This window comes from Vulpes lagopus, chromosome 10 (assembly GCF_018345385.1).
Source record: "Vulpes lagopus strain Blue_001 chromosome 10, ASM1834538v1, whole genome shotgun sequence".
Lineage (NCBI taxonomy): Eukaryota > Metazoa > Chordata > Mammalia > Carnivora > Canidae > Vulpes > Vulpes lagopus.
Window position 1 is genome coordinate 37,172,082 of NC_054833.1, and position 15,595 is coordinate 37,187,676.

General features: G+C 46.8%; 1 protein-coding gene across 8 annotated transcripts in view; it reads right to left on the reverse strand.

Moving 5' to 3' along the window:
- The window catches only part of GRAMD1B (GRAM domain containing 1B), a 181,688-nt gene that overhangs the window by 123,016 nt on the left and 43,077 nt on the right, over positions 1-15,595 (reverse strand). For 4 of the 8 annotated variants that reach the window (XR_005990406.1, XM_041772300.1, XM_041772295.1 and 1 more), the window contains exon 2: positions 7,772-7,849. The exons of 1 other annotated variant lie outside the window; for it this stretch is intronic. Coding sequence is in view for 4 of the 7 variants with exons in the window: in XM_041772295.1 (XP_041628229.1) it covers positions 7,772-7,849 (78 nt within the window). In the remaining 3 variants the exon portion in view is untranslated. The remainder of the gene's footprint in view (positions 1-7,771; positions 7,850-15,595) is intronic. 3 more of the 8 variants (XM_041772302.1, XM_041772294.1, XM_041772296.1) reach the window with 1 other exon arrangement.

Genomic DNA, 15,595 nt, shown 5'->3' on the forward strand with positions numbered 1-15,595 from the left:
CTTCCGAAACTCTGCTTCCTGGTCTTCAGTAGTTGAGGCAGCTGACTCAGTCGGAATCCCAAAACGAACTCTGAAGAACCAGCCCCTCTCTCACACACCTTAAATCCAATCCAACACCATGTCCTGGACATTTTAATCCTCTAAATGTACCCTGAATTTATCTACTTCTTTTCTTTCTTTTTTCTTCTCCCATGACCACCATCCCAAGTCCAAGCCACCAATATCCTTTAACTGGACTCTAGTGTAGTAGCCTCCAAGCTGCCCCAGCTGCTCTCTCTCTGCATTTACCAGGGCCGCCTCCACCCTCCCTCCATGCTGCAATCTTCAGAATGAAAATCTGATGCTGTCAACTCCCTTAAAGACTTTCAGTGGCAAGGCACCTGGGTGGCTCAGTGGTTGAGCATCTGCCTTGGGCTCAGAGCATGATCCTGGGGTCCTGGGGTTGAGTCCCACATCGGGCTCCTTGCATGGAGCCTGCTTCTCCCTCTGCCTGTGTCTCTGCCTCTCTTTCTCTGCATCTCTCATGAATAAATAAATTCTCAAAAAAAAAAAAAAAAAGGCTTTCAATGGTTTCTTGATGCTCTCAGCATAAAGACTCAAGGCCTTGTCATGGCCAACCAAGCTCCTGCCCGTTCCATCTCACACGTCCTCTGCCTCATGGTCTTAGCACAACCACTCCACCCTCGCCTCACCCCCTCTGTCCTCTGGCCTGGCCGGGTCCAGTTTCTTTGATACACATGGAACCCCTCCTCTCATGCACGCGTCCAGGTTTGTACTTCCTAAATCATAACCTCAGTCACGTTCATACCATCCCCTCCACCAGACTGGAAACTTAGTGAGCAGCTACAGCACAACTGGTGTTTGTTGAGCACACGAACGAACCACATCCTCTCTAAAATTCACACCCTTGACCTACTGGTTTCTACTTCAGATTTAAAAAGTGCTTGTCTCTGAACATTGAAACAAAACAAATTCTCCCCAACCACCTGGGCCTTCTCTACGTATCATCTCCTCCTCCCAGGGAAACTCCTAGAATCAATTCTCCTTGGTTGACCTCTTCTTCCTCCCCTCACATACTCCCTTCTAAAATGGCTCTGTGGTTACTGGTGACCTCCTAATTGTCACTGGAGAAGCTCTGTTTTTGGTGGGGGCGCCTGGGTAGCACAGTTCTAAGTCCGACTCCCAGCTTCGGCTCAGGTCATGGTCTTGCAACTGTGGGATGAAGCCCCAGTATCGGGCTCTGTGCTCAATGCAGAGTCTGCTTCAGATTTCCTCTCCCTCTCCTTCCCTCAAATAAACAAATAAAATCTTAAAAAAAGAAAAAAAAATCCTGTTTGGGGCTTACTTTACCTGTCTCTATCCTCTTTGATTCTTCCTTCTTGCACCCGTTATTTCTGTCTCCTACTTTTCCCAGCTTCTGGGGGCAATCTCTTGCAAATGCCTTCTTCCTTTGCCTTCCGGATACATCCCACTAATCCTAAGGCTCTTGCCTCAACTACATTCTCATTTCCAAACAAGTAGTCTTAGTTCTGCCTCTGGAGCTTCAAACAGGTATAGCCAACTGGCTTGTGTATCTCTCCATCGACATGCTCGACTTGTCTAAATTAAACTCCCCACCCGCCCCGCTCTTTGAACTCTTCCCCCTTCACCCAATGTTCTAGTAATAATATTAATAGTAAGAGCAAGCACATATATAATACTAGCCATGTGCCAGGCACTATTCTATGCTAATTGTCATAGACACGCACACTCTTTCCAACAATTTACAAGGTATGAATTATTATCACGCCCATTTTATAGATAAGGAGAGTGAGGCACACAGGTGACATGGCCTGCCCAAGATCACACTCATGCTCTTGGAAGCGCAATCAGAACCCAGGCAGACACTTAACCTCTGGACTATGCTGCCTTTTACTTGTTGCCCCCGTTAGAGAGCTTAGTGTGCTCCTCAACCCAGATGTAAATAAGCTCTGTCAAACCTACTTAACAAATTTCTTCAACCAGTTCCTCCTTCTCCATCCTCATAATTCAGAAACACATCCATCCGTTCTTGGCTTAAATGTCACCAGGTTACTAAGTGGTCCCTTCCCACCCAACTTAGTTAACCCAGCAAGCCCTGGTCCACTGTACTACCCTTACCCATTTCCTTTCTAGCCCTTACGACTATTCGATGCTTTCTTATTCACTTGTTTGTTGATATCTACTTCCACCAACTATAACGCAAGCACCACAAGAGGGGAGACAACGGTCATACCTTGTTCAGGGCTGCAGCCCCCAACACCTGCAGAAGCAGCTAGCATATAGTACGTGCTCAATAAATCCTTGTTAAATAGGGAATGGAGGGGCAAATAATTGTCAGCTCCTTCCCTGTCCATCTGCTTTCAACGTCACCTCCTTAAATTCATCTCTCACACCAGGACCAAAATGACTTTTCTCTCAAGAATATGTCTGTAAGTGACTCAGGAGCCCTCCCACCGCCCCAAATCTCTCCATTTCTCCTCCTCTATAAAGAAGCGTACTCTGTCATGGGAGGCTGTGGCATGACCAGTCACCTGCCCACCTGCACAAAGATGCCCGCTAGCCGCTCACTAGCTTCCCCACACTGGACATGATCGGCAGCGATGCTGAAATATTTGAAGTCTCTGAATATGCCCGGCTTTCTCCCACACCTCCATGCTCCTGTACAGCTTGTTCCCTCGCCTGGGAATGGTGCCCATGTGACAGACTCCTACTCATCGTGCAGCTCTCGGCGAAGCACAGCTCCTTGCATGGATTCGTTCTGGATACCTCGGCCCCCCCTTTCTTCTCCCCTGCCCTCACCCCAAGCACAGTAGCTGTGCTACTTCTGGGCCAATATGGTAGCTCCACTGCGCCTCCGTCTCCTACACTCTAACATAAAGATAATAATAGCACCTATTTGGCAGGGTTGTTGAGAGGATGACATTTCGAAGCGTATGCAAGACTCATGGCACGAGGTTAGGCACACTGGTGACCAAATTCTTGAGTTTCATTACTTTATACGAAATTCCATGTCCATTATCACATTATATTATACTTGCTTACTTTTAGGGATGTCTGTCTCACTACGAGACAGTAAGATGCTCAAGGGGAAGCCCCATGCCTTCATCTCTTTATCCTTAGCGTCCACATTTGATGTTTTACAGGCAATCAATACTCAACACATTCTGTCTCTGCTTCTTCAAACACAGCAGACTCTAGATCCGTTAAGAAACAGGGAAATCTCACGACTTCATCAGACGACTAGCAGCTGCCACTTACTAAGCACCTACTAAGTACAGGGCACTTCACACATATTATCTCATTTATTCCTTTCAAGGAAAGACTTATAAATCAGTGCAGGTAAGTAAATTGCTTTTAAAGATGCACTTAATAAGGAAGAAGGTAGTTAATCCTAAGACTGTTTGAACTTCAAGACTTTCACTCTTTCTAGTACATCACGGCGCCCACCAGCAGTGAACCTCTAGACATCTTTTTATTTTGTTTTGTTTATAGATTTATTATTTGGGGGGAGGGCAAGTGTGCACAGAGCAAGGGGAGGGGCAGAGCGCAAGGGAGAGAAGCAGACTCTGTGCTGAGCTTGGAGCCCAACATGGGGCTCAATCTCAACACCCTGAGATCACGACCTGAGCTGAAACCAAGAGTCAGACACTCAACAGACTGAGCCACTGGGTGCCTTGAGCCTCTATACATCTTGCAGCCTGGACTCCAGCAGCCTCCCCAGTATCTTGCAGACACCTAACGAAGGTTTGGGGCACACACAGCTGCACATAGGAATGGATACTTTAACGCACACAGCCTGGTTACACCTGGAACTTGGTTATACCCCAGCTCTGTCCGGGTCTCTATCCTCCTGCCACTGAAAGGTTTCCTGGTCAACTGAGCACCAGGTTCTGTTGAAACTAATACTGTATATTAAATGCCTGTAGTGAAACAGCTCCTTTTTCTATAGCTCTGGCTTTGTCTGACAGCTGCTACCATCACCCGAATGTACTAAATAAAGATCTGGCAACATGAGAAACCCTGACCATTGGTCCAGTTTGGGCTGACCCTGGGAGCCAGTGTTTTCTAAGTGTCTCCCTGGCTTTTCCTAGATGCATGAAAATGGATTTATGTCCCATATTCAGTTATGTGCACACACATACAGACTTTGGAGAACTTGGGTCTGTTCCACTTTCTACTGGAAACCTAAGGGGATTATTCCTATCTCTGAGACAATCCTCATTTCCCAGAAAGCTGCTTCTCTTCCTGAAATCAACTCTTCTTGATGCACGCCTGCCCAGGAAATAATTGCCTCCTTGCACCCACCCACCTACTGCCGGCCCCTGTTATGGTTCCAAAGGCTTTCTCCTTCAGGAATCAACACTGATGTGAATGAGGAGGAAAACTCTCAGAAGCACCTAGGTTTGGACGCCTTTTGGAGGCACCTCCCCCTTTGCTATCACGTGGACATTGGTTAAACTACAACTGGGCCCTAGTCTCTCTCTAAATATTCTATTCTGAACCTTGTGAAGGAAGGAAGGAAGGAAGGAAGGAAGGAAGGAAGGAAGGAAAGAAAGAAGAAAGAAAGAAAGAAAGAAAGAAAGAAAGAAAGAAAGAAAGAAAGAAAAGAAAAACCAGTGTTGTTATAACCAGTTGAAAGTGTGCATCATACTTAAGGATTAGAGTTTTTATCTTTAAAACAGAAGAAATCGATGTGTTTGTTTTTTTTTTTCCTTTTTACCTGCTCTATGAAACTAGCCTTCATCCTATAATTGACCACGTGATTTGGAGGATTAGGAGCAGCCAAGAAGAGGGTCCATATTACCCACTTCCTCCTTGACCACTGTCAATCCATAATACCTGCTCTGTGGCCTCCCAGGGGAGTAGACTGAGATCACACAAAAGCCTCCCCTGGGTAGGAAATGCCGCCATAACCAGCAGGGTGCGTTGTCCATTAAATGGGGGCCCCAGAGCAAGAAGCAGGAGCCGGCCCCCCACCACTGCTGACAATCTCCCCAGGGTCTGGATTCACGCTTGCCCCAGGCCAGGATAACACAGACCAATATCCAAAACACCCCAGAGAGTCTCTTAATTGGGTAAAAACATATTAGAGGAAGGATTAGGGGCAGAGTGTTAGGGTTTGTTCTGAACCGAGGCTGGTGATTAATTAGCACTCTGGGGACTTGTTCTCTCTAGGACAACCAACTGGATGGGAAGAGAAACAAGACTTCATTCCGAATGGCCATGGTGAACACCTATCAGACCTGAGTTTCTGAGGCGAGGGGCCCACAGGGACCACCACAGGAAGCATACTTCTGATCAGAGCTGTGTTTCCCATACTGCCCAGGATGAGCTGATGCAAAATTATATCCGCTGTCCACCCTGAAGAGTTTATCAGGGGGTTGTCAGGGGGCCAGGGATGGGAAGGACAAGGGAAGACATCTAGAGGACTTTTCTGGGCAGAGGTTTGGACTGGAAACCCTTTGTAACATTTCATTTGGTTGAGGAAGTGGGCAGAGAAGGAGCTGGAATAGAATGTATGTCCATATACAATCCCAAAGAGCGGACAGGAGGCAGGGCTTCCTCTAGTTTACAAGCAGTCACGTCCTAGAGTAAGAGATGGAGCTGCCTTGGGAAAGAGTCTGCAGCTCATCACCTATTCTTCCCTCCTAGGAACACCCCGAGCAGCTGACATAATCGGAGTTGAGGAGGGGCACCTGGGTGGCTCAGTTGGTTTAAATGTCTGCCTTCAGCTCAGGTCCGATCCTGGGATCCTGGGATCCAGCCCCAGATTGCGGCTCCCTGCTCAGTGGGGAACCTGCTTCTCCCTCTCCCTCTGCTACTCCCTCTGCTTGTGTTCACTTGCTCTGTCAAATAAAATAAAATCTTTTTTTTTTTTAAAAAAAAAAGGGAGTTGAGGAGCTGCTAGTCAGAGAGCTGATAGATGAAGACCAACTACAGACATCATGACCAGAAATGGACAGGACACTCCAGGAGAGGTCTGACGCCCAAGCACAGGGAAGGGAATTGTGCCAAGGGAACTCCGTGGCCCCTTCTAATTTCGAGAGTAAGGTTAATGAATTCCAGAAAGCACTGAAAAGAGAGTGTAGGCCACTAGAGACAAAGGGAACTGCCATCAGATCATAACTGATTAAGCATCTTGACAAGAATGATTAGTCTTCGTCCCCTGGGGGCCCCTTGCCTCCTATCTGCTCTGTTGGAATTGATGAGCTGAATTGATACTGGAGAACCAGGGCATTACTACACAACTTCATAATGTGAAGAGATTATGTACAAGGATTCCCGAGCCCTCCCCACCCCCCCGCCCCACCCCCCCACCCCCCGCCCAGGAGGGAATCCACTCGTGACATACCACCTAGCTTTTGCTGGAAGGTTTCCGTGGAGGAGACGGTTCAGTACTTTGCAAGGCCTATAGGCCTATTCCACTGAAGTCTCGCTGTAATCACAGACTTTCTTCCTTATCCTGAGCTGAAATCCTTCTCGCTATGACCTCTCTGCCTCTGGCTGTTTCTTAGGCTTTCAGATAAGATATTTCACAAGTCGGGTTAGAGTCACCACAAACCTTCTCTTTCCCAGGCTAAGCCACTTTTCCTTCAACCATCCTTATAATAATACATTATCATCTCGACCATTCTTTCTGGACTCTTCATGTATCGATACCTCTTTCCAAAGAACTGGACAGGATACACCAGATAGGGTTGAAGTAGTACCAACCAGTGAGATCTTTTTCTGTTTAATGAACTAACTCAGACTTTCAGAGATCATTTGGTCCCTTTGTCATATCATTGACTCGTATATTGCTGGTAAATAAACCCAAGTTCTTTTTCACATGAAGTCCTGCCAAGGGAGGCTCCCTGCAGTAATCCTACATTTGAGAAACTCTTCTAATATACAGAACATAAATATAATAGCACGTTAAAAAGAAATACTGTATCTGTGCCCACTGTTCCATCTGAAATACCAAACCTCGAGCGTATCATCCTCGATCTTGTCTATTCCTTCTCAGCTGAGTGTCTGCCGTCAGTTTGATAAATGATGTAAAAGTACCTTCTCCTTTCTCAACCGGTTTGTTGACGAAAACTGGTAAACAGAACTAGACCAAAAGCAGAGCCCCGTGGCATGCCAACCCAGACCTCTTTTTAGTTCACATCAGTCAACTTTCTCGGGCACCCGAGCTTCGCTTGCGACAGCAGACCCCTGTGCCTGCCATGCAGGGCGCTCCGTGCAGCAGAGGCCGGTGGTCCTCACACCCTGAGCGTTTAGCTAGTCGGCCCTTAAGTCCTCCGGGGAGCACGCAGGGGCCTCTCCACGCTCACTGCCCCCTGCCTATCCACACTCGTTCACCTCTGATAGCACTGTCCACTCCAGTCTCGGTGCTCTCTTGGCATCCGATGCCACACATGCGGTGCCAGGCCCTGCAGCTGTCCTCAGGCCCCAGCCACAGCACACCCAGCCGCTAAAGAGGGCCTCGAGCCGAGTCCACCCTGAGGTCTCCCCAGCATCTCCGATTTGCCACCGGCCGCCTTTGCTCCTTGCTGATCACCAACAGCCTTGGGAAGCTGCACCCTTGGCGCTGCACCTGCTCACTCCCTGGGTGAACATCCTATCTTCCTGGCGGGTCTGAGCAGAGAGGTCCAGCAGCCTCCTGTGTGCTCCCCCCCCCACCCCGGCCACAGTTCTCCACAGCGCTAGTGGGGCGATCATACTCAAACACTTTACCCCATCCCCTCCCTCCTCGGGGGGGTCTTACCTTTCTTCCCGGGCTCGAGGACTCAGGAACCTGCTTGAATCATCGTCATGGCTGCTCTGCTGGCTACTCTGTTGGCTGCTGAAGAAAGACACAGGATATGAACCGTTAATTTCTTTCTCAACCCTGGGGGAGGCCGTCTAGACTCCACAGCTTGACAAAGAAACGGGGCTTACAAAATCTAAGAGACACAAGTTCCCCCATGTAAGCTGCTACAGAGTGTACAGGCAGGCAACTGGGATGAGAAAGGACACAAATTTGGTGCAATCCCCGCCCACCACATCTGGGGCAGATCCTGACTTGTTACCTTACTCTTCCTTGGCTATGTAGTCTCAGAGAGCAAATGCTTCCAGCACTTTCTAGACTTGGGCCTCTTAATCGGCATGGCAGAGTAACAATGCCATTCTTCTTCAACCTCATTGGAGACTCTCTAGATGCAGGTACTCAGTCACCTCATGCCCCCGCCCGCCCCCCCTCCTTCCACTACCGGGAGAGAGGGGAGATTTCTAGTAGGGAGAAAGACTCCATGGGGGCCGGGGTCACCAGGCCTGCCTCTCTGCTTCCTGGGAACAGGGGAAGAGTCCCTCCCCGCGACGCCATGTAGGCAAGATGATTCTAGGGCTTTAGCTGAGAGCTCTTTAAAATGCTTACGCTGAAGTTATGTGGAATCCACCCATCTTTCATCTTACTTCAGAGAAGCTGTTCAAACATCTTAATGGCACTAACTGAACATATGAACATATAATTCTTATTGTTATTAAGGAATCCAAGCATCGGGTCTGTAAGTCAACCAACTATAGCCCCCCAGGCCAAATCTGAAGCTGCCTGTGGGTTTTCTCTCTTACAACTCTTTGAGAGTGGTGGTTGCTTTTTTAAAAAAATGGTTGAAGGAAAAGTCAAAACAAGATTAACACCTCTGGACGCCTGGGTGGCTCAGCGGTTGAGCATCTGCCTTCAGCTCAGGGTGTGATCCTCAGTCCAGGATCAAGTCCCACATTGGGCTCCCTGCATGGAGCCTGCTTCTCCCTCTGCCTGTGTCCCTGCCTCTTTTTCTCTCTCTCTCTCTATGAATAAATAAATATATAAAATATATATTTAAAAAGAATAACATCTCATGACATAGAAGAATTAAATTAAATTCAAACTTCAGAGTCATGAATTAAGTTTTATTGGAATGTGGCCACAACTACTCATTTACGTATTAGCTCTGGCTGCTGTTTTGCTACAATGGCAGACTGAATAGTTAAGGCAGAGCTGAATAAGCCAGTAATGAGATCATTAGACCCACAAAGCCTAAAAATATTTATCTCACCCCTTATCCCAGCTTTGCACAGATCCCATTAATAGCAAATTCCTATTTCCATAAATGTCACCATAACTGAGGCTCCAGGATAACTCAATTGTTTCCTTGTGCTGAGGGATTGTTCAACATAAAAAAAATTCAAATTTCGCCACAGAGTATATTCCTTAGACCAGATCCCTCGTAGACTGAAACTCTGAACAAAATTTGCTCTGGTGCCTCTACACTCTCAATCAAAGCAGTACCTGATTTGCTGTGGTCACAGGTATAACCATGCTCTTGCGTTCTGTTCTTTCAGCAAGAAGTTAACAAACTTAGAAGCAATGTGTATCAAATTTTCAAATGCATATATACACAAGAAATCAGAAGAGCCTCTAATCGCCTGTCAGAACTAAAGTGTGTACACAGGCCTATCTCCTTCATTTACTCTACTCGTAGCGCTTTTGCTACTTGTTCACTGTGGAGGGGCTACTCATCATATCATACCCTTTGCAAGGTCTCAGAGACTTGTCTATTAAAAACGCCTTATCAGGGGCTCCTGGGTGGCTCAGCTGATGAAGCACCTCCCTCTGGCTCAGGTCATGATCCTAGAGTCCCTGTCGAGCCCCAAATCAGACTCCCTGCTCAACAGAGAGTCTGCTTCTCCCTCTCCCTCTGCCCCTCCCCCTGCTCATGCACGCACGTGCTCTCTTTCTCACACTCTCCCTCATTCTCTCTCTCTCAAATAAAATAAAATAAAATAAAATAAAATAAAATAAATAAAAACTCCATATCACAAAACTGTGCTATCATGTTGTTGACCTGTGGGATTTCTTACCCTGGGACTAACTTGTTACAAGGCATCAGAAACTGTCTACTTTATGACGTGGGACACATGTTGTACTATAGTAGGCAACTGGAGTACTGTTTGGATTGATTGGAACTCAAATTCCAGAGCAGACAGGGCGAGCATTAATAGAAGAACACTAGGGACGCCTGGGTGGCTCAGTGGTTGAGCATCTGTCTTCGGCTCAGGGTGTGATCCTGGAGACCCGGGGTCAAGTCCCATATCGGGCTCCTTGCATGGAGCCTGCTTCTCCCTCTGCCTGTGTCTCTGCCTCTCTCTCTGTGTGTGTCTCTCATGAATAAATAAATAAAAACTTAAAAAAAAAAGACTGGAACACTGGTCTATACCATGGGCAGCACATGTGAGCCGAAGTAGAAGGGAAGGAGCCTGCAGCCTAGTGTTTCACACTAACAGCCAATGAGACTCAACCAACCCAAATGACTATGATCAGCATCACAGTCTCTTCCAAGAAGAGACCAGGCCTGACCGCACTGAATCTGGTTCTTTCTTCTCACCCTACCCTCTCTCTGGCAGTCAAAACTTAAAATTAAGCTAATAAAGGGATTCCCAGAATTAAAGGACAACATACCAGGGTTTCAGAAAAATAATCCTGAGCTGCTATTAGCAGGCTGTCCCACTAGATGGCAATGCTGACTTCCAAACCAGAACCTAAGCCATTCAGCAGGTCTGACACCAAAATAGAATCAACTTCTGGTGCCCCCTTTTGGCCTTCCCATTGCTCAGGAAGCAGTGCAGATGGTGGAGATGAAAGCGACAATGGATCACCTTCAAACTGTGTATTGGCTCTAAATAACCAAGAAACATCAACCTGCATGCACTGAACAGATATTTGTATGACGCCTTCCATGTGCACACATGCCAACAAGAGGCAGCATCGAAGCAACGATGAAGCCTAGACTCTCGAACATGCTGCCTGGGGTTGAATCCAAGCTCCTCCACTTCCTAGTTACATGACCCTGAGCAAATGATTGAGCGTCATTTTCCTTACCTACAAAATGGGGGAGATACATGTCAGTGACAGTTCTTACCTTATAAAACTGTTGCAAAGATTAGAGGATGTTAAAGAAAGAACACATGTGAAGTACGGAGAGCAGGGCCTGGTGTATGTGAGCTGCTATATATAACTGCTGTGGTTATTATGTGTAAGGCATCGTTCTGGGGCTCATGGACCATAAAGCTGAGAATCAGGTGTTAGAATCCTGCTCTCAACGTGTTTATGATCTGGAAAGTAAGAGTCAATATAAATACATTGAAAAGTAGAGAAACATAACTTTGAGAAGTAAATACTAAATGCTCCTGGGACGTAACATGCACCTGGGCTGGTAAAAAAAAAGAAACGAGAAGGAATTATTTCCACAGCAAGGGTTTTAGCGGTGGCGTCTGGGTGGCTCAGTGGTTGAGTGTCTGCCTTTGGCTCAGGGCGTGATCCCAGGGTCCTGGGATGGAGTCCCGCATCAGCCTGCTTCTCCCTCTGCCTATGTCTCTGCCTCTCTCTGTGTGTCTCTCGTGAATAAATAAGGGTTTTAGCGCTGACACCTGAAATTCAGATAGACTCGAGGAAAAGACAGAACTGGAGGAAAAGACATTCTAGTTTAGCTCCATTTACCAAACACTTTGCATGTACCAGGCACTGTGCTAGGAGACCAGGACATAAAGGATGCACGAGTATTCACTGTGCACTGTGGTGCGGCAACCCTAGAAGGATGGATGAGGTGCGGGTGGCCGACACTTCTGTTGCGGGCCTGGGGGCAACGTGTCAGAAAAGGTGAATGCTGAACAAGAGAGACTGCACATAAATCCATGTGGCCCAGGATCCCTAGGGTACACAGGATCCCTCCTCCCTTACAGCTCCGAGGAGGGGCCTGGCCCTCTCTCCTCCCATGTTTGCAACCAGTTTTCTAACAGTCTTAAAGAAGTGAGATGGACACCAAATCCCTCCTCCACTCGATCCCCAGGGAATAACGTTGTGGAGCAGAACTTCCCGAGATTCAGATGCTGGCTCACCCTCTCACATCAACTCGTTCCATTCTTCTCTTAAATGAGCCTTTGCAAAGGATGCAGGCCACCTGGAACCCGGACAGCTCGTCCTATTCCCTAAAGGAACCCACAGTCTTCTGATGTCACGAACAAAAGACAACCACCAGAGCAGGGTGTTCAGGGATACAGAAAGCCAGAAGGTCAAAGGCCACATCCTCAAATCTCTGTTTTTAGAGAAGACCCCAGTGGCTCTTCGGTGCCCAATCTGGGCTCCGAGCTCTAAGTCCATTAGAACTTGTGAGGAAGTCCAGCAGAGGGCACTAACAGATAAAAATGTCAGTGAGCTAACCTTAAAAAAACCAACATCTCTGAGCAAGGATTTGGATCTGGGCACTAGATGACTCAAAGTCCCCTTAACATCTCAAGGAAGGGAATTTGTACAGGCAAACTGTTTGCTGTTCCCCTCGCACGGCTAAAGAAGTAAATCCCTCCTCCTGTAAATGCAAGCTTCAGATAAAAATCACGGTTGAAATTAAATTTCGAAAGAGCGTGTTGCTAAGTGGGGAAGCGGCTTCTTTAAATTCCAGAATATTCCTAAGGGAAACCAGCTGAAGCAAATCAGATGATCTGTAATCCTGGTTTTATTCTCCACCAGCAAGTTAGTGTTTGGAGCTTATCCTCAAAGGTCATATTAAACCAGTAACACGGGCACAAACTGGGAAAAACACGTAATTTGAGGCCAAAGCGCACCCCGGAAGATAGAAAACCATAGACTATGACCAAGAAGCTCTGCAGGGAAGGCTAGTAAATTCCCATGATTCCCCTGGTCTCCTTTTCTCCCTCCCCCAGCCCGGGACGCTTGCAAAAAAGTACGGGCTGAACCCACAAGCCACCAGGAAGGTGTCCTTTTGTCCTCTGGAAAGTACAGCCTCCCTGCTAGGGAGACTGTGTTTGGTTCTTTCCCTGAGTGGGTGCTTCATATGTACAAACAGCAATTTCTCTTGCAGACAACACTAAAGAGGTCACGGACTCCTCCTAAAGCCTGGGTGGGGACGGGGGTAGGGGTGGGGGGAGTAGGGGAGAGTGTCAAGAGATTCAGAGGATTCCAAGCAGGTACAGGGATGGGCAAGCTGTTATTTCTAGAGCTTAATGGAAACCGTCCATGTACCTACACTACAGCTGTGCAGACTACCGAATTTCTTTGCTTTTGGTTGTAACCAGAGCAATCTAGAGTGTTACCTGATGCTTACTAGAAGCTTCAAAAAACTCAGGGTGGCTTTGATTGATACACGTCTTTGATTAACAAAAATAGGAGAAAGAAACTCTTTTAGGCAGTGGATATAGTAGAAATAGGGCAGAGACACAGACCAGCCTAGGTTTGCCCTAGCCTTGTTTCTTCTCATTGGCCCTCTACTTTGGTTAAGTCCCTTATCTTCTTTTAGACTATTCCCCTGCCCCCCACCCCCCACCCCACTGCCCCAAATTACAGAACAGTGCTGAGGATTAAGTTGTGAGTCAACAGATCACAGTATCTGAGTTCAGGATTTAGAGTCAGGACAACACAAGTTCTAGTTGACTCTGCTACTTAGCGGGACGATCCTGGGTAAATTAACTTTTCTAAGTGTCAGGCATGGGTATATACCACGAACCTTAAATGATGACAGTGAGGATTAGAAATGGTAAAAGTCATCTACAGAAAGCGTCTTGGGCAATATCTGAGCTTTGGTGGGCGTACCATCAATGGCGGAGGTCAATTGTGTTCAACGTTCAGTGAGATTGGCAGATAAATATTTTGAAACATCCCATGCACAGGAGGAAGAAAAGAGACGCTTAGGGTAGTTTTGAGAGCCAGTGACCTGAATGAAAAGTAGGGTCACTGACAAAAGAGAAGGCTGAGTACTCATGCTGAATTACAGCCACCTGTGAAATGGCTCTGGCATTCTCTATTTCCGTGTAAGGAGGAAAGGTGTACCCGGGGAAGGAGGGCAGGTGGCAAAGCAGGTGAGAACGCTGCAGAATAGTTTATTTGTCATCTGGCAAATGAGTATGGGAAAGTCTAATAATAGAAAATAAGTAAACAGATGCGATTTGGGGCACTGCCAATGATCGCCAGTTTCTTATACAACATACCTGAACAGTCTCAAAACTACTTGGAAAATAGCTCTCTGGGTGAAGACTGATCATTTGTCTACAAAGTTACCAGGGCGGCATCTGTGTCATGGGTCCCATGGAAACGCACAGCAGGGTGGGTAGACCAGCAGACTCAGGGATTCAGAATTCAGCCAAATATCCTTTAACTCATTACAACACACTAATCCTTCTCTGCTTAAGAGTCCTTTTGCTTCTAAATATGCTCCTGATTATCTTTCAATTTAAGGAAGAAAAAAGAAGAAAGCTCTCCCTCAACTCCTTTATTTTCCCTTCCTTTCCTCCAGGACCATATTTTATTGAAAGAACACACTTTTGGTGAGCGCCAAACTTTCTCGTCAACGCCACGTCAGAATAAACTGGGAGCTTCGTTATGCAGACTCTTTGGCCCTTCCCCAAAACCTGCCATGTCAGAGTCTGAACATATCCAGGAATGTGTATTTTTTTTAAGTTTATTTTTATTTATTTAAGTACTCTCTATACCCAACGTGAGGCTGGAACTCACGAGCACGAGATCAAGAGTTGCATGCTCTTCCGACTAAGCCAGCCAGGTGCCCACCCCAGAAATGTGTATTTTTTTTTAAAGCTTCCCAGTGATGCTGGTGGGCAACCAGGATTGAGACCCACTGGACTCCACACTCACTGCCTCCACTTCCTCACCACTGACCTGTGAATAAGTTCCCTGCAATCTGAACAGCACCCTCACCCCTCTTTTCTTTCATCCACCAGGACCTCAGTTACTGTCAGGCCAAGGATAGCTGTGGCCTGTCCTAATCTTATTTGACCACCCAGGCAGGTCTGACGTCAATGATTATTCCCACTCTCCAAACTTCACCCTTCCTGCCTTCTGCGGCACCACCCTCTCCTGGTTCTTGGGTTTTGTCCTACTTTTGTTTCTCTCTTTTTTGGGGGGGCGGGGGGGACTTCATGTACTCTTCTGTGTCAGCCACTCGTTTAATGAATTACCAAATACTGACTACGTACCAGGCATTTTTGGGAAAACTGACACGGAGTATAGAGTAGTAAACAAAACAGAGATCTCCATTCTCAAGGAGTTTACATTCTGTTGGGTCCCTACCTCTTCCAGCTTTATGCCAGGAGAACCTGAGTTTGTGAACCTCTAAGTATCAAAATACTGTGCAATATTATATATTCATAGGAGATGATTTATAACTCTCACCAGATTCTCAGATAGGCCTGTGACCCACAGAAAAATCCACAGTAATACGTCTCTGGGGAATCTCATCCACACCTAAGCCTTCAGCTATGATGGATATACTGGTGACTCCCAAAGATAGCAGGGCAGAGAACTGAGCTGTCGCTAGTCACATGCGGCTATTTAAATTTAAATTAATTAAAATTTCAGTTCCTTAGCCATACCAGTCATATTTCAAGTACTCAATAACTACATGTGGCCATTTGCTTCCGTATTAGTGCAGACAGAGAAGATGCAAAGTTTAATCAGACAGCACACAGGTTTCCAGATCAGACCTAGGATTTGAGTTCCAGCTTTGCCACTGCTCACCTGAGTAACTCAGAGCAGCCTATTTACTTC